Source organism: Carassius carassius, chromosome 36 (genome assembly GCF_963082965.1).
Source record: "Carassius carassius chromosome 36, fCarCar2.1, whole genome shotgun sequence".
Taxonomy (NCBI): Eukaryota; Metazoa; Chordata; class Actinopteri; order Cypriniformes; family Cyprinidae; genus Carassius; species Carassius carassius.
The window spans coordinates 10,308,934-10,328,880 of NC_081790.1; the positions used below are offsets into that span (position 1 = coordinate 10,308,934).

At 38.3% G+C, this 19,947-nt stretch overlaps 1 protein-coding gene across 1 annotated transcript; it reads right to left on the reverse strand.

Annotated features, from left to right (window-relative positions):
• Positions 1–4,158: 4,158 nt before the first annotated feature.
• On the reverse strand, positions 4,159–19,342 carry LOC132116682 (dynein axonemal intermediate chain 1-like). Its single transcript, XM_059525546.1, has 14 exons — positions 19,228–19,342; positions 16,494–16,562; positions 16,262–16,360; positions 16,097–16,181; positions 15,855–15,972; positions 15,722–15,765; positions 15,397–15,644; positions 14,933–15,022; positions 14,767–14,848; positions 14,165–14,238; positions 13,061–13,206; positions 5,774–5,879; positions 5,184–5,366; positions 4,159–4,476 (listed from the first exon to the last, which is right to left on the reverse strand). The coding sequence occupies exons 1-14, from the start codon at positions 19,315–19,317 to the stop codon at positions 4,396–4,398; spliced, it is 1,515 nt and encodes a 504-aa protein (XP_059381529.1). The 5' UTR covers positions 19,318–19,342; the 3' UTR covers positions 4,159–4,395.
• Between the last annotated feature and the right edge of the window lie 605 nt (positions 19,343–19,947).

Sequence of the window (19,947 nt, forward strand, 5' to 3'; positions counted from 1 at the left end):
TCTGCAGGATCCAGCTGATCCTCAACTGGGTTTGTTTCCACGGGTTGTTTCACACCTGTGCTTAGTTAAGTCTGTGTTTTTATACATGCATATGTGACCTCATACCTTATTTCAGATCTAAACGGTTAATTTATCACTTGAAGTAGCATTCACTTTATATATATATATATATATATATATATATATATATATATATATATATATATATATATATATAGGTCTGACCTTGACTTCTGAACTTTTCTGTGTCTTCATCTGTTAATTTTTTTTTGTATTTCTCCCAAAGCACAACAAAGTGGGCCCTGTTTTACCACAGCCTGGCACAGAATTAAAATGATTAATCGACCCATGCTTTTTAACATCTCTTTATTTTATTTTATTCCTTTTGCAGGTTGCCATCAAATTTATCCTGAAGAGGTCAGTGGACTTCCTTTTTGAAATTGTTAAGTTGGAAAAACTTTATGAATATATCTAAATGAATCAAATTTATGTACAATTAAATGTAGAATTTGTGAGAAAAATCAAACATACCTATAATGAACCTTTTATTGAATTGTATTGTAGTCTGGATGTTTAGAGCCAGTATATTCTGAACAGCCTCTGCTAGTCCCTAGTGTATATGCTGGAATGGTTTGAAGAGGTGAAGATGATTACGTCCTCATTCTGGAGTATCCATGTTCCTGCAAGCGTCCTCAATGGCAACAGGCCATGACTAAATGAATCACTGGCACGTGGACCTGATGATCCAAGCGGTCCTCAGAGCAAAGCACGGTCTTGACCGGGAGGTCATCGGCAGGGAACACAGTTCCCATTTGTCCACAACAATGATTAGATACCTGACAGCTGTCAGGGGTTATGCTATTGGGATAATGGGGCCTAAAGTGTCCCAAGGAAACATCGGCACAACTTAACACTGCCGCCAGCGCAGTACACCCAGGTGCCAAAAAGAATAATAAACATTAAGCATATGTAAGATTTAGTGTATGCATGTGTTGCGTTGGTCTTCACATGTCTCATGTGGATTTCATGAATGAATTTGTCATTAACCTTGCAGTGTCCAACTTTTGCATTGAGATCACCCATCATCATGAGGAAGGTGCAGCGCATGTTCATTGCCTCCTCAAGGTCTTCATGAAATAGCTCTACCTCTTCATTTTCTGCTGTTGTGCTTAGGGGCGTGAACTTGTTCTGTTTGGGAACAGTAAGGCTGAGGATGCCAAATATATATATATATATATATATATATATATATATATATATATAGCCTAACATCTTCATCCACCAATCCAGTTATAATAAACCAACATAATTGATCAAGTCAGCCAATGGAGGGTGTGTTTGTGTCATGTGAGAAAACTGCAGGTGATGCATGGAGACAGAGGGTGTGGTTGCACTGCAGTGTCCTATCAAGATCATCTTGATCAAGGTCCAGGCCCATAAGAATAGACATGCCATCTTATGCCATTTATACTTTGTATGAGTGGCTCTACACTTCACTGCTCTCCGGGTGTGCAAGTGTAGGGATACAGAGAGAAACTGTACTGTATGAAACCAAGAGAGAGTATGTCAAGGAACGCAATTCTCTATTATTGTGTGTGTGTGTGTGTGTGACAGAGAGAGAAAGAGAGCAAGAAAGGGAACGCATTGTTCTGTTGCACCACTCCTAAAGAGCCTGGAGATGCTCTCACACTGTCTGACTCCTGTTCCAGCTCAGGCTTCTGCAGGGATACAATCTTGCCAGACAAGAGAGCATCCTACAGGATATGGCATGATCCAGATGTGCAGGGAGACATTTGACTTCTGGAGTCATGTGGTGATTGTGATGATGTCTCGTTGCTTAGTCTTCTGCAGAAAGTTCAGAGGATACAAACACACAAATAACATGAGGATTGGACTTGATCCGTGAGGAGTTTATGTGTTTATTTGTGGACATCTGATGCTTCAGCTGTTTAAGGTCATGGTTCGGTGTAAACCCTAACGCAGTCGTCATGGTCCCCAGTCAGTCGACAGACTTTTTTTCCCCCCAATTGATTTTCAAAATAAATCCTGTCACTATTGTGCTCTATTTGTAAATGGATGTTTCTCTTTTTTTAGTTGGTTTGGTACTAATGGGGCAGTAGGTTGACTGGCTGTGACTGAGTCTGCTAAAGTAATGTAGCATGCAAACCAGCTGGAGACCTGGCACACACACCACAGTGTGATTGGTAGTATTACTATTCTAATACAGCAGACTGTTTACTGAGATTATGTAAGATCTCTCAGTTCAATCCACACAGACACAAAACAGACGCGAGAGCTTTGAAACACATAATGTGATTGGCAACTGTCGTGTTTATGGCATTGATACTGCAGCCCAAAAGGCTGCCAGTTGATTTGAGAGTTTATATTAAATTAATGATGCTATATTTGATCTACAAACTGTAACCAATACTGATGAACACACAAAAAGTTTAGTAATCCCTTTTCTTTTGCATTATACTTTCTACTGCTTTCTGTCGATCAACACAGCAAATCTGCATGACCAACTTGAAAAAATCTGCGTGGGGAAATCTTTCCTGATCACGTGGATTCCTTTTGAAATGACTGGATTTTGCCTGTGAAAATTCAATGAACAACAGTTAATGTGACTGCACCCTAATACTAATGCTGTTTCAGATTGCTGAGGTGTTGTATCCAATGGCAGTAGACTGAACCGTCTTCAGTATTTGGAGGCCTGTGAGATTATTCCTATGAAGAATTTTTCAGAAGAGGGATATCAAGACCTCAATTATCTAAACTAAACAATTTCCCCTCTACTGAAATTTTTTCCGCATATTAAGGCTTGACCAAACATAACATCCCTTTTCTGCTTCACAAAAAAGTGTTTAGAGTGACGACAGGACTGTGACTTTAGCATCATATCATTCTCATATATTTGGTTTTCCAATGTGTATAAAGTGAATAGAATGAAATATTCATCTCAACTGTTTGAGTGTAAATATTCTTGTGGAAGAGGCGCCCCTCATTTACAGGCCCAAAGCATTCTCTTGTATGATATTTTACCTGAGAAATATTAGCAAAATCAAAAACTTGACAACATCAATGTGCAACGTGCAATGCAGTTACATCCTGCAGATGTTTTGGATTACAGTCTTACGATAAATGTCCTCGTTCTATCTGTCAGATAGGAAAGAGGGCCTAAGATGATTGACAGCGAAGGCATTCAAGACCTGCCTTCCACTGCCATCTATATCTCAGAACAAAGTCAAACCAATGAAAATAGCACAAAAACACAAAGTGTCAAAACAATCCTCAGGCTTTGCTCTTGATCCATCATCAGACCAGTTTCAAAGTCTTCCTCCAACACCAGAACACAGTTTGTCCTTGATCTGTGAACATAAGAGATGTGAAAAGTGAGACGCACTTGTTCACACAGGATCAGACGATCAGGAGGACTCCTGGGTGACAAATAATGACAGCAGAGTGATGGTGTCTTCAAGCAGGGCTTCACAGGTCACAGATCAGAGCGGTGTCTTCTGGGGCTGACAGCTGGTCTGAGGGAAGGGAGGCCGTCTCTGTGTCAGCGATGCTATGTGACCATGAAGACTCCATCTACACTACGGGACTGTCCACCGCCGCAGTGGTGGCCATAGCATGTAACATCTTGGTAGCTCTGCTCATACTGGTTCTGATATTGATCCTCTGCAAAGCATGCAAGGTTCCCTCCAGTCAGGAGGGCGTCCCGGTGCTGACTCTAGAGAACACACGTCAGAGGAATGAGCAGATGTGCTTGCTGACGGCATGAAGGAAAAAATTGGCGACGGAATGCTGTTTATATTTTGTACTGCCTGCAGCAATCAATTGCAGACTGGGCGACATGGTTTGTCATTGATTAATATTCTTTTAAAAACATAATTTCAGAAGTTTCTTTGCTGTTCATAGAGGCCTGGAAAAAGAAACACTTGAGGACGAGGAGTGAGTTGGCTCAGCGTGCACCTAAGCTCTGCTATACTAAGTGTTTTAGTTAAAGAAACTCTCAGTCGCCTCTTTAGAGTCATTCAGTTGTTCCTGACCTTTCAGTGCAACCCCGTACTTGCACTTAACCAGCTAGCAATCAGCACTATGCTAATAAGCAGGTGAAAACAAATAAAAGGTGACATGCAAGAACAGAAATGTGTCTGAAAGAGGAATTTTAATGTTTTATTGTGTTCTTTTTTTGGGGGGCTAATAAACAGTAGATAAATACAGTGAAATATCCATACAAATCTAGAGTTTTTTAATATAAAAAAGTTATCTCAATCATTACAGGTGTGCTGTAAATCTATTTTTGGCTACTCTCTCATTTCTAGGCAATAGATAGTTCAGATGTTTATATTTCGATTTTGCTGTGCCTCAGTTCTTCTGATTGTTCCCAGGCTATCTCAGTAAACTCAACAGTTGCTCCATCTTTGCTTTTTCCACCTCCGGACTCATCGGCAATTCCTGACCTTTCTTGTCCTGTGGACCAAAGAGAGAAATGAAGAGGACGAGATGAGTCAGCTGCTGGCAGTGAGAGGACTGACCCAGGGGTGCCACAAACACTTCTCAGTGTGAAGCTCCCTTTAAACGTTTTCATCTCGACCGGCGGAGGTAATGAGGGAGGTGTTAGTGCAATGTTATTTCCTCTGTGTGTGCTGTGGTGGAACAAAACCATCAGAGATTCACTCTAATCTCACATGACATTTGTCTGATATGATTACAGTGACACATTGCTTCCTCGCGGGAGAATAATCAAAGATCACTATGGTTACTGACCATACTATGATTGTAATGAACTAAACCAGACCAGATGAACTTCTCGGCAGAGATGTTGCTTTAATGCTCTTGCTCTAATTAAACACTATCCTGTTCCTGTCAATCATTAGGCAACGTTTTAAGGGATTATGAGTCTAGCAATCATTCTGAGAACATCTGATAAATTTGCTTAGCAGAATGCTAATGTTCAGATATTCACAGATATGCAGTGGAAGGATCTTCAGTGTGCTCTAATAAGTTATAGCTATTAATATAATCAGCCAAATCCTAACCAGAGAGGGCCATTAAGTGAAATAAATTTGCTAAAATTACTATGTTTGACTTGCAGATGCAGATAGAGTAATTCAGCACATGTGGAATAGCACGGAATAGGATCGATTAAGAATTTGATTTGATTTTTCATCTCCTACCTTAGGCTTCTTGCGGAGGTTGGGAGAGAGCTTGAGGCTGATGACATGGCCGCGGTCATCGCCCACGATGATGATGGGATGGACAGGGTTGAATTCAATCTTGAAGAGCTTGGTCTTCTTGGACACCACTTTTTGCTGGCAGAGAGCCTCATATTTGTTAATGCTGAGATCGAACACATGGACCTGAGAGAAATGGAGGAGGAGGAGCAGGCAGTTTTAGTCTTTGCATTAATATTTATAGTTTGATTATGGTTTGATATTTTCAGTGTAATTAGCACCTCTATAACGTATTCTCTTGCAATCATCAAGCATAAGATAATGGATTTTAAATTTAATAGTAAACCCATCATCCTCATTGTCATTCATGTATCATGCTGCCCACCTAAGAATAGTCTCTGCTCTAGCAGAAGCCAGAGACGGGAGATGGGGGACACAGGATACAGGCTTAGATACTCATTAGTAAATTTTGGAAATTGAATGTATGATTATTGATTATTTTTGATATTATTATCAAAACAGAATTTGTCTTAGCCTTAGAATGCAGCAATTGTGGATTTTACTATTATGTATGAGTCGGTTGTGCTGTTTACCTTTCCTTCAGTGGTGACAGCAGCAAAGACAGTGGAGGAATATGGAGCCCAGGCTACATCTGTCACAGCAGCTCCAATTTCCAATTCAAAGGTGAACATGGGAGACCTGTGAAAGACATCTATTGTTACTTTTATAAACTACTATTCAGTTCAAATTGAGCTCTAACAGAAACGACAGTGATCCCATTCTGAATTCATCTAATGTAGGCATTCAGATAGAGAGAGAGAGATCCAGAGACTTTGTTCAAATGTGGCCTGTCGCAGTAACTTGTGTTTAATTGTGTGATTGTGAAAAATAACAGAGGCATGTTTGGGCCATGCTTTAAAAGCATCAACAAGACTGTCACAATCAGTAAGAATAAGAGAGAATCAGTAGTACCACATAATCCCAATTAAAGCGGAGTGCTTGACACTTTTGAGTTGACAGAGGAATTTATCCGCTGGCATTTGTATGTACACCATTCTCTGTATATCACTGCCTGCATCTGTGCAGGAGCTGCCTGCCACTCTCGATCAGTTTTCAACTTTACAGCAACACACTTTTTTAGTACGGGAAGATTAATATACACTGCTTTCTTACATTCACCAAGGCTGCATTTATTCAATGAAAAATACAGTAAAAGGTATAATATTGCAATTTAAAAATTACTCTTTTCTATTTTAATATATTTTAAAATGTAGTTTATTCCTATGATGGCAAAGCCGAATTTTCAGCAACCAATACTTCAGTCTTTAGTGTCACATTATGCATCGCAAATCATCAGCTTAGCCATACAGATTTTGATACTTGGACACCTTAATAAAACAGGCTGTGTGCAATAGTAGAGTAAAGATTAGTTGTTTGGGGTGCAAATATGAGCTACATTTCTATTCTTGAAATAAACACCTAATATTTCTTTGGCACACGTAGTCAACATAACCAAAAGTTGTTAATATTATTTGAGATACTGTATGGTGGAGGGGCTTGTGCACTCTCAGAGAATTAGAACTTAATTGGATATGTCGGTTACACGCTTAAATGACAATTGATGCCATGGGCCTAATTTAAATAAAGAAAATTACAAAATGTCAGCGCCAAAAGGTCAGAGGCCGAAAAGGCAGGTGCCTGCCAGTTATACTTGCTACACGGAATGATCTATTGGTGCAAAATGTCATATCAGAAAAAAAACCTATATATCAACAACTACAAACTGTATATAAGAACAATACTATGTCAACAGTCTAATGAACGGAACAGCCCTAAACAATGTTGCCTAAGAAAGAGTTAAGAGCCAGAGTTTTTATCAAGGTATCAATATTACACAGGCAGTGCAGCGCTTGATTAGCCTACCCAGAAAGAGTGAGAAGATGTTTGACCTGTTGGTGAGACCTGTTGGTGCTGTCAAATTTCACAATATCACAATATCTTTTTTTTTTTTTCCATCATTTATTTATAAACTTTTTAAAGAATTAACAGAAAGTTTCATACAATTTAAGTTATAGCTTTTCCCCCCTTTATAACCCTTTCCGCCAAAATAATTAACCATACATTACATAAAGGTTAAGACAATAATAATACTCATAACATCAATAAAAAAAAATAAATAAATAAATAAATAAATAAATAAAAAAAAAAAAAATATATATATAATAAAAATAAATAAATAAATAAAAATAATAATAATAATAATAATAATTAAAAAAAATACAAATACATAGCCAATAATACAATTTCCTAACATATTCGTGGTCCTTACACAATTATAAAGCAAAACTCCAATTGGTTATTAATATTTAACATTGATCAATAAGTGTGAGAGTCTTCATCTTCTCAAAATGTGTAATCATGGGTTGCCAAGTCTTATAAAAAGTTTGGACAGATCCTTTCATTAAATATTTAATTTTTTCTAATTTTAAGTATGACACTAGATCACATAACCACATTGAGGCTTTAGGGGGGCTTGTAGACTTCCACTCCAATAGTATTCTTCTCCTCGCCAGTAAGGTGGCAAAAGCAATAACATTTTTTAATTTATTTGTCAGTGATACTCCATATTCTGGTACTCCAAAAATAGCAATTTCAAAACTGGGTTTTACATCCAAATTAAAGGCCTCATTTAAAGTTTTAAATATGAATGTCCAATAGTCACTCAGCTTTTCACAAGCCCAAAACATATGAAAAAAGTCTACTTTGTCACCTTTACATCGGTCACACAAATCATCAACATTTGGGTAAATTTTTGAAAGTCTATATTTTGTGTAGTAGGCGCGATGAAGGACTTTAAGTTGTATAAGGCTAAGGCGTGCACACGAGGTTGATCCATTTACTCTACTAAGAGCCTCATCCCAAATTTCGTCAGGTATTTCACTCCCTATGTCCTTTACCCACTCACCTCTTGTTCTGTCAATTAAAACATCATTTGAGGACATAACCATCTTATATATTGCTGCAATTTGACCTTTAAGAAAAGTAGGAGATTGTAAAATTTTATCCAATAGTGAAGTAGGTGGCAAGTCAGGAAAAGTTGAGCTCTGAGCTTGAACAAAGTGTCGGACTTGAAAGTAACGGAATAGGTTGGACTGTGACAGCTGGAATTTCTCTGAGAGGTCATTAAAACTGGCAAATGTGCTGTTTATATAAAAATCACTACACCTGGCCAAGCCTACCCTCTGCCATTGTGCATACGTTAAATCTATTTTACCAGCAGGAAACAAATGATTATTACAGAGAGGGCTTAGCATAGAAGAGTTACTGAGTTTATGCCTTTGTCTAAACTGTGACCATATTTTAAGTGTAGAACGTACAACTGGGCTCGATGAGTATTTAGAGGGAGAGAATGGTAGCTTCATTGTTATTAGAGCAGAAAGCGATGTAGAAATACAAGTATTTGCCTCCGCCTTACACCAATCAACCTCAGGGGACGTATACCAACAAATAATTTTTTGAAGATTTGCAGCCCAGTAATAGCCCATAAAATTAGGTAGAGCTAAGCCTCCCTGGGGCCTTTGCCTTTCAAGGAGCTCCTTGCGAATTCTAGGGTTCCTTCCCCCCCACAAGAATGATAGTATGGGTTTATTTACAGAACGGAAGAATGTTTTTGGCAGAAAAACTGGAAGTGACTGAAATAAGTATAAAAATCTAGGTAAGATATTCATTTTTATACAATTTACTCTGCCTGCTAGAGACAAGTGCAATGCATCCCATCTCTGAAGATCAGACTTAATATTACTAATGAGTGGTAAAAAATTTTTTGCATATAAACCTGAGAAAGTACGAGTAATATGGACTCCTAAATATTTAAAACCAGATTGAGAGATGCGAAATGGGAGGGATGCCGCATTGATTTGTAAAGCAAGAGGGTTAATCAGGAAACATTCACTTTTAGAAAGGTTAAGTTTGTATCCTGAAAAACTGCCAAAAATGGATAGTTTCCGCACTATTTTTGGGACGTTTTCAACTGGATTTGAAATGTATAACAGAAGGTCATCCGCATATAAAGAAACCCTGTGCTCCATCCCCATTCGATCAATGCCCTGTATAGACTGCAAGGATTTAAGCATAATGGAAAGTGGCTCTATTGCTAATGCAAAAAGAAGAGGGCTTAAAGGGCAACCCTGTCTCGTACCCCTTAGTATTGGAAAAAATTGTGAACGTATTTTGTTTGTTATAACAGATACTTTAGGATTAGAATACAACAATTGGACCCAGGATATGAATTTTGGACCAAAACCAAATTTCTCCAATACTGCGAATAGATAGCTCCACTCCACTCTATCAAATGCCTTCTCCGCATCCAGGGATACCACCACCTCTGGGACCTCCCTGGATGCAGGAGAATACAGAATACCAAGAAGCCTCCTTAAGTTGGTGAATGAGTGGCGACCCTTAATAAAGCCTGTCTGATCTTGGGATATTATTTCTGGTATAACAGTATCTATTCTAGAGGCCAACAATTTGGCAAGAATTTTAACATCAACATTCAGCAAAGAGATTGGCCTGTAGGAATTGCACTCTAGTGGATCTTTTCCAGTCTTCAAAATGAGTGTAAGAAATGCCTCTGTGAGAGACGGTGGCAATTCTGTATTGTTTAGAGAATTCTCAAACATTCTCAGAAGAAGCGGAGCTAATTTGGGAGCAAAAGCTTTATAAAATTCGACAGGATAACCGTCGGGGCCGGGGGTTTTGCCATTTTGCATTGCTTTAATAGAATCTAAAATTTCTTGCAGCTCAATTGGTTGTTCTAATCTATCTTTATGATCTGGATTAATAGTCTGGGTATTCAGGTCCTTCAAAAAGGTTGACATGCCTGATAAATCCCCACGAAATTCTGAAGTATATAAATTTGAATAAAATGTTTTAAAAGTTTCATTAATTTCTTTAGGATCCACTGTCAGTTGTTGTGATGCGTTGCGAATCTGTGGAATTAACCTGGAAGCTGATTGACACTTTATCTGATGTGATAATAAACGGCCCGCTTTTTCCCCATGTTCATAAAAATTCCCTTTAGACCAAAGCAGATTTTGTTGAGTCTTTTCAATTGATATCTGATCATATTGTGCTTTAATTTCCACTCTCTTTTTAAGCAGTTCATCAGAAGGGGATAGAGAGAGTTGTTGATCTAATTTTTCTATCGAATCAATTAGTTGTTGTAGTTTTGCATTTCTCTTTTTATTACTGGATACAGAATAAGATATAATTTCACCTCTAATGACAACTTTAAATGTCTCCCATAAAGTCAGTGGTGATACCATTTCTGAATCATTTGTGTGCAGGAAGTTATCTATCGCCACTGATATATGTTTGTGGAAATTTTTATCTGCCAACAGAGTAGAGTTTAGTCGCCAAGTAGGGCGCTGTGTAAAATGTTGAATAAAACGAAGGTCAAGAAGTAATGGTGCGTGATCTGATATTATAATTGCTGAATATTGAGTATTTTCCACTAAAGGAAGTATTGTTTTATCTATAAAAAAATAATCTATTCTTGAGTATGAAGAATGGACAGGGGAAAAATAAGAGAATTCTTTCTTTTGCGGGAATAAAAATCTCCACGGATCCAGACAGCCCGTTTGTGCCATGAAAGTAGAGAGAGCTTGGGACATTTTAGACTGGAGCATGGATTTCGGATTCGAACGATCTAGAATTGGGTTAATAACACAATTCAGATCCCCGCCAAAAATTAATCGATGTGAGTTTAAGTTGGGTAAAAGTGAGATAATTTTATGAATGAAATTAACATCGTCCCAATTGGGGGCATAGACACATACCAGGGCAACAGGGGTGTGAAACAAATCACCTGTCACAATAACAAATCGACCCTGAGGATCTGAAACACATTTGGAAGGGTAAAACTGTACTTTCTTATGTATTAAAATCGCTGTTCCTCTTGCTTTACTGTTGAAGTGGGAATGAAAGACTTGCCCAATCCATGTTTTTTTGAGTCTCATATGATCTGATATCTGTAAATGTGTTTCTTGCAGGAATGCTATTTCAGTTTTTAATTTTTTAAGATGAGCAAAGATACGAGCTCTTTTATTTGGCCCATTCATACCTTTAACATTCCAGCTAGTGAACCGAATAGTAGACCCTCCTGTACTATTTGAATCACACATTAATCAATCATTAGGATATAAAGGAATAATGAATAAGACCACGTCTCCATTGCATGCCAGGCAAGTAAAGAAAAAAAAAAAAAAAAAAAAAAAAAAAAAAAAACCCTTGGCGGTTACCATCCCAACCCAGACGAAACTGAACTTTTCCTATATTTGTCTCAAGAACAAAGACAAATTGCAGGCCCCTATTATCAAACCCCCAGTAGTCCCTCAACTGACTTAAAACCATTCCAACCTATAGGGAGCAACCCGACCGTTACCCTTATGAAGCATTATTAGTGTTTAAAACACTTTTAACTTAACTCGGTGGAGTGTGTCTATGTCACAAAACCATCAGCTTGTTTGAGTTAGGTTTAGAACAACAAACTATTTTCAAAGTCACAAAAAAATTAAAGTATTTATACCTTTTTCAACCGTCTCAAGAAAAATCAAATAATTATCCGTCATCCTTCGCTCAAAAGGGAGACCTTGAGCGTAAGAAAATAATTAAATAAAAAATCCAGGAAATCCTAAACATTGATGCGTTGATCGTAGAACTGTTTCGCCTCCTCCGGTGTGTTGAATATGAAAGTTTCTTCATTAAAAGTCACTCTCAGACGAGCCGGGTAGAGCAATTGAAATCGAATGCTCTTCTGATAGAGTGACTGCTTAATGCCGTTGAAAGACGCGCGTTTCCTTGACAGCATAGCGCTGAGATCTGGGTAGATTCTGACTGGATTCCCCTTGTATTTCGCCTCATGCCGCCTTGACCATCGCAGTAATTGCTCCTTTTCTTGAAACCTGTGAAAGCACACCACAAATGGACGTGGTTTACGGCCATCAGCTGGCTTTTGACCGGGTGATCGATGCGCTCTCTCAAGTGCTGGTGGCTTGTCGAAGACCTCCGTGCCCGTCACCTCTAGCAGCATCTCAGAAATGAACGTAACAGGATCTTGACCGTTTTCGCTCCCTTCTGGAATGTTCACAATCCTCAGGTTTGCCCTTCGCGATCTATTCTCCAAATCTTCAATGCGGTCAATGAGAGATGTGTTCTGCGCTTGCAAAGTTTTTATTGTGTTTTCGGCCACTGTCAGTTTTTCAAAATTCTCCCCAACCAGGGATTCTGTCGCGACCAAACGGCTTTGAAAGCCATCCACAGTCTCTCTCAGTGCATTTACAGAGCTTTGTAAAGGACCAATAGATTCCCGAATCAAGTCAGAAATGTCTTCCCTGATACTGATGCGCTGTTTAGTTAATTCAGAGATCAACTGGTCCATGGAGACAGATTCAGAAGTTTCCGTCATGGCCTGTTTTTCGAGATTAGAGGTAGCGGCCATGGTTGCTAACTTACCGGCAATGCTAGCATTAGCTCTCGTGGTCGGTGGGGCTGAGGGGTGCGGTTGCTTCTGCTTAGTGTGACTCATAATTCACCAAGCAATGTTCTAACGCGTATATCAAAAATGACTGACGCTAAATGGTGTGTAACAAGTTTAGTTTGAAAATGTAGGTCGGGAGCCCTTCTTCCTTCGACCTCACGCCTTCATGGCTATACCGGAAGTCCACAATATCACAATATCAAAATGACTCGCATAATTGCATAAATTATAAAAACATAAATAGATTGACTGATTAAACATTTAAGTAAGATAATTGTAAATAATTATTTAAATTGAAAAAGGCTGCATGTAGACGTAGCGCTGTAGGGAATGGTGCTCTTACTTCATAGTTTGATCCCAAATTTTGACCATCCAGTCCCAGCCACAAGAGATGAAGACATCAGAATGGAAGGGATTCCACTTCACACAAGTGACAGTCATGAAGTGGGCATCATATGTCTCTGCAAACTTATTATAGAGTTTGGAGCCCTGTAAAACACAAACTCATTATTTGTTAAATTAATGTTACAAAACTGCTGTTTTATACACAGCCTCTTGCTCCTGTTACACTGCTGATCTATCCACTGGTGGTTATGAATAGCATTTGCAGAAATAATAGTGATATTTAAAAAATTCCTTGCAAAGGAATTTTTTGTTAATTAATTAATCCTGCAGCATCTGCTAAACTTTAAAGGATGTTGCCTTAACATGATGCATATATGATTATTTCCATAATACATGTGAGTGGCAAATACCTTTGTTTTGATAGGTGGAATTAACAGCATCGTGTGTGTGTGTGTGTGTGTAGAAGTGGAAGGATGTTGTCAGTAGGACTAAGTAGTTTTTGCATGTGATGTTTGTAATTTAGAAGAAAAAAGCCATAAAGAGCAAAGTAAAGCACACAGATGAGAAACAAAACTGTCTGGTCTGTCAAAATAAATAGTGTGAACGCTTGTCTACCCCTGGCTGACAGAGTGAAAAATATAAATATAGAAGGAGAGACAGAGACGGAATGTTATTAGCTGATGCCTCCCCGTGCTGCTGTAATAACAATACAGAGACATAATAACCACACAATCTCTATAAATCACACTTAAGAGAGTGTACAGTTATAATGTTTCCTCATTTAGTCTCCCCAAACAGTGTGCATTTGTTTTACTACTTCATTTAGCAGTGAAGAGACAGGCAGCTAATAAGAATACTTCCTTGTTTGATGACAGGGATATTATAGACAGAGACTGCTCAGCAGGAGACAACCACCACAAACACAACAAGCTCCTTCTCTCAGATTCTAACACAGAACAATGAGATGACTCAAGACTGCAGGTCTTCAGAGAGCAGGATTTTTACAGGGTATTTGTTAATGTAAAATATAAGGTTAGTGGATTAATTGTATGATTGGCCTTGGTGTAAATGATCATCTTGCCTGTGATGGTGTATGACTGACCTTGTGAATCTTTCCATACTCTGTGCCAACAAGAAAATTGTCCTTTTGTTTGTGGAAGTCCAGATTTGTTCCAACTAGTACCATAAAGAAAATGACTTCAGTGAGTATTATAATAATGAATACATGCAATTAATGAATTAATTAATTTTTTATCATTAGCACATGTATTCAGTATGACATTATCCTTCTGTTCTGTGATTTCTAAAAAATGTGACCATGGACCACAAAACCAGTCATAAGGGTACATTTTTTTAAATTGAGATTTATGTATGATCTGAAAGTCGAATAAATAAACTTTCCATTGATTGGTTTGTTAGGATAGGACAATATTTGGCTGAGATACAACTATTTGAAGAATCTGAGGGTGAAAAAAAATCTAAATATTGAGAAAATACAGAATATTGTGAATATACAGTAGTCACAGCTGAAGAGCCCCTGTCCTTATACTGAGAGAAACCCCCACTCACATCATCACTGCATGTTTTTATAAATATCATTTTGTTCATATCGGTTGTGCAATGAAGCTGCTAATAATGGAGCATTATTAAATACTTGTATTACATACTTGTAATTACTGACCAGTGTGGTAAGATGGTTCATACCTGTGGAAAAGACATCCTTAAGGTTTTCAGGAATTGTGTCTGGGACTGGCAGCTTGGTCATGTCTGTGAAGACTAGTTCATGCTAAAATTCAAATGACTGGCATCAGACAACCTCATAAAATAATGGCTTGCTTTAGAATCAAGCTTTAGATATTTCCTTCTGTACCTTTACCAGAGTCCAAGACACCAGTCGTCCATCAGCAGACACAGAGATGAAGTTGTGATTACTGTCCAAATCATCTTTCTGCCACTTCACCTGTAATGAAGCCAATGAAACATAAAACACAGTACAGCCAAGACTTTCTGATCAACCAAGCATCACAGGAGTGTATATTTATGTAAGTATTTTAAACAATAGTATATCCTATAGCATAGTTGCACTGTATTGTGGGATCACAACACACTACAGAGCATGCTCTGGTTGTGTACTGCACATTTCAGTAAATATGTTGATATTAGACATAGTAAACAGTACTACAATTACTCCAAATTTCTGAACTAGTAGAAGTAGAATGGTACTATTCTGAACATTGTATTAAACATACAGGTCCACTGTCATCTCATACTTTAGGTAGTAAAGGTTTACCAGAATTGTTTTACGTGACTTCATTGTCACATCCTCATCCATACCTGTGTCACAGCACCTTTATGTCTGCCAGGGTTGGCTCTGCTGTTCCAAAAGGGCTCATCACTCTTTTTCCTTAGGTTATATACCGCAACACAGCCATCATACAAACCTACAGCCACCAGGTGGGACAGATCCTCATGAATATCTACACACATTATGCCTGAGACAGTGTTAAAGATGAATTCTGGGTAATTGGGGTTCCTCAGGGTGTACAAGACAAGCATGCCAACCCCCTGCTGAGTAAATACATCTGAAAGGGACAGATGAAAAACATTTCAGAGCTTGTACAAATGATTGCTTGTATATGCCGGTAAATAGTAAACGTACGTGACCCAAGACCAACAGCAAACAGATCGTTGTGTTTTTGATCCCTAGAAATAAAAAAAATCCAAATGCCACTCAAAGAAGTGATTTTTATTTCACTTATGACTGCATTTTTTTAATACAGTGTGAAACTCACCAGCAGAGGGCAGTCACAGACAGACTTTTGGCTATATCATACTCGAATTTCCACAAAGGGAGCAAAGTGCCCTTCTCTCCTCTGAATTCATCAGATGCATCCTCAAAATGCTTGAAATCTGGGGTTTGGATATAAAGACATTTTACATAAGAAAAAGACATGCTCTTTTTAATATCTGTCCATCTGTCTGTAATCTAAAATTATGGGTGGAGCAGTGAAAATAAATAATTTCTTATAATTACCATATAAAATGTCTGCATATGCCCTGTGAAACACCTTACCCTCCATGTACCTGGCCAGCCCAGCCAGATGGGCAATATCATAGGTCTATAAGCACAAGAAGGGATTTGTTATAAAAGATAAGTCATTTTCTTGATGAAAGTGTATGCAGTTTGTTACAACATAACCTTAATTTGTGAATCTTCAAATTCTTCCTCCTTTATGGACTGAAGACTTGATTGGTCCCGCCTCTTAATTTCCTCTTGGTAAAAATCATAGATTTCCCACTGCAGAAAGAGCAGGACATGCTAACATTGTATGTGTCCATACTCAACCGTAATAAATAGTTCTGTTTTGCTGCAGGTCTAACACAAAATATTGATCAAAATAATACACCAGCAAATGAAAAGATTTTCTCACCTGGCTGGCTGTTGCACCGAAGTTGGCGAACTTGGTGGAATTTGGTGGACTGGTTTGAGTTGCTTTGTCCTGCAAAACATTGTTTTTTAAAAAAGCAAATAGTGTTTAAAGTAATAGTAATAACTAATAGTAATAGCAGTAATGTTACCCATAGGATCAAGACTCTTCCACTGCTATAGAATATCTGAAATCTCAACTTCCAGATTTAACAATCAGATATATAAGGGATAATCAATGGTTTACCGTGCATTAAATGATTTTAAATGCATGATGTGGAGGCCTCCACGAAGGGTATTTAAAAATCCTTTAATGCATGGCAAGTTGTTGATTATCCCGCTTATCCCATGGTCATTTGTCAAGTCATAGACAAGTTAAAACTATTGCTCTTTGCAGCGCAATATTTGACCAGAAGGGTAAAAATCGTAAGTTACGGTTCGTTAGCTCTAGCATTCTGCCCACATCAGATCAGACACAGAGATGAAATCATGCGGTAAGATCACATTAATTTGAATTATAGCATTTATTTCAATTAATTATCGATCAAGAGAAAGAAATAGAGAGCGAGAGAGAGAGATAGATGACAGTTGTGCTTTACCTGCGTCTGCGCGTCTCTTTACAAAAAATTTATTAGTTCAAAAACAGAGATTTTACCACATCGCTGTTGAGGAATATAATGTAGCAATCTAGTATCTAGGCTATTTTATTAAAGGGTTCATATTATGTTGCTAAATTACTTGGTGATCCTTATTTGGTGTATTGAAATGTGTTTATGCAGTTTAAGGTTCAAAAAACACATTTTCCACATAATGTACATTTATTGTTTCTCTTCTATGCCCCGTCTTTCTGAAACGTGTTGATTTTTACAAAGCTCATCGGTCTGAAAAGCGAAGTGTGCCTTGATTGGCCAGCTATCCAGTGCATTGTGATTGGCTGAATACCTCAGTGAGATGGAAATGTTACTCCCCTTACCATACTGTGATGCGGTCTCCAGGCGCAACAAGACAAAAACATTAAAGCCCATTATAAACGGGGCATTTGTTGAATCCAGTGGGGACAATATTACGGATTATAATGACTTATACAGTATAGTACGTGTTGCATCGCGCCACATAAACATAAAATGATATCTGCATTTGTAATCAGAGAAAGGACAAACAATAAGTGCTACTCGCTTTTGTATCATCCGTGGCAAATTCTTTGAATATGTAAATGTACTTACAGACTGTGAGTCAGAATAGCCGGAATTGTAGTCTACTCTCCCAGGTTCAGGAAAGTCCTCCATAAAATGTGCTGCACACATCTGAATATTTGGGTTGAACTGTTCTGATTTCTAGTTGTGTGATGATTTCAACGAAACACACAGCGTCTTCACAACATGCAACGGTGTAACCCCTCTCCCCCAGATGCTCACCGCCACACCTAGTCCTTGTTCCGAGGCTTTGAGCGGGTAATTTTTTTGTGACTGCGCGTAACTTTAGAGTGCACCATTAGAGATGCACAGGCTGTGTCGAACCTGTACAATCTGTCAATAAAACAATATAAAGACAGCCGGATGTGCAATAATTTTGGGCAATTGTTTGTTCACGTTTGTGGCAGAGCGGACCATCAGTGTATACTTTCGTTAGTATAAATACAAGTAGTCCACGTCATTCCATTCAGTCAGTCAGTCAGTCCATTGCTCATGTGAAAAGTATAACACAGGCTTTACAAGGAGGCTAAATGAGTGCATGCAGCCATCATTGTCAGTCGCTAGTGCGCCTCTTGAGATCATGGGAGTGAGGTTTACCTGCACAGCGCTTACTCGCTGGCCTCCGTTACAGTCGCAGTAACAATACTACAGCAAAAATCAAAGTAATGCCTTGTTTCTTTGTGTGAACATTTGGGCGGCGTTATGAAAATCTTCCCACACAGTGACTTAGACATGTGGGGGCGTGTTTAACTGGCCATTTTAGGAGGGCGTGAACTAGTCTTAACTTTTATAAAGAATATCTCTTTGGGTTTGGGACTTTAGTCTTTGCATCTTTAGGTTTCTTATCTATTCACAAACAGATTGTAACACTCCAAAGAGAAAGGAAAACTTGCTTTCTGAACTCTCTCTCCCTCTGTGAGTGTGTGTGTGTGTGTGCGCGCGTGATGTGTGTGCACGGCAATCAATTAAAGCAGGGCAATAATATACAGTAGAACTGTGATTAAACTGACATGGAACTATTAAACAGTTTTGCTGCATACCTGCCAGCCAATCAGAAATCAGTATTCAGACAGACCATGGAATAACGTTTTTAAATAATGGATAATAAATAATATTATCGCTGCTTTTCTGTTGATACAAATGAAATGAGAATACAGAAAATGTAAAATTATATACATGTGCAGACGGCACTGGTTACACTTTAATGGAAAATTTGCCAATCATGAGTGTGAAGATGAGAATGGAAGAGCTGAGATGAGTGTATGAGTAATGTATGGAAGTAGATTTTGAAATCTTGTTTAAAAGTGTTAGGCTATAACGCAAAAAGAGTCTCAGAATAATAATAAACAAGTTAATAGTCGATCAGAATGTTGAACAAAGTTCAAGCCAGAAAAGTTATGTTGGCTTGAGAGAGCCACGACTCAAACTCCAACTGTCAAAAATGACATTCAAAACAGACACACGTCTATCTATTCTCAAGCCAACAAAAGGTCTGTTTATAAAATGTACTTCTCTAGTTTGCTTTTTCTATGAGCGTTATCATACCTCTTCAGATTTGACCGTCCCAACTTTGCTTTCATCTTTTGCAGACATTTTTGCTTTCAACTGCTGCACTCTCGGAAACTGCATTGTCATGACAGCGGCATCTGGTTGACGTGACATTAATGCGCATGCGCATAATGAGATCTGACTCAATCATTTTGTTTTGTGACAAAATCCTCTGCTAAAGAGGCTACTTGAAGTGCTGTTGTATTTATCTTGATATACGGAATTAAAGGAGCTTTGTTGTGAACCAACTGTCTTTTGAGTGTTGGGAAGTCCGACTCATTTCTGAGAATCGGTTCTTTTGAATAGTTCGTATGAATGAACGTGAAGAGTCGGATGAGGTTCAGAATCAGCAGTTCTTCGGAGTTCGGAGTAGTACGAGAGATTGTCCATCTGAATGGGAGAGCTGCAGCTGAGACGTTTTAACTTCAATTCATTTCACGTTTATTTTAATTTATAGCGCTTTTCACTATACGTTTAAAACATGGACCGTAAAAAAGGTTTCAATGTTAGCAAGAGACGAATGAATTCAGTGGCCAATTAGAGGCGTCCTGATTAGTCATCTCTGAAATGGCAGTTTTGTTGAGTGCCTGTGCAAATTCTCATCATAAACAATAAAGCGCAGAAATTTATACGATGTAAGAATGAAATTTATTTAACAGTTTAGCTTCATTATAAGGTGAGATTTTGTGTGCTTAAATCATGTAAATGTTATTTGCT

Excerpts from the sequence above, each read along its gene's own strand:
- LOC132116682 (XM_059525546.1), bottom strand. The coding sequence starts at position 19,317 with ATGACAATGCAGTTTCCGAGAGTGCAGCAGTTGAAAGCAAAAATGTCT. Across the intron at positions 15,645-15,721 it reads TGCTGTTGGTCTTGGGTCAC|ATGTATTTACTCAGCAGGGG; the intron begins GTACGTTTACTA and ends TGTCCCTTTCAG. Across the intron at positions 5,880-13,060 it reads ATTTGGGATCAAACTATGAA|GTCTCCCATGTTCACCTTTG; the intron begins GTAAGAGCACCA and ends TGTCTTTCACAG.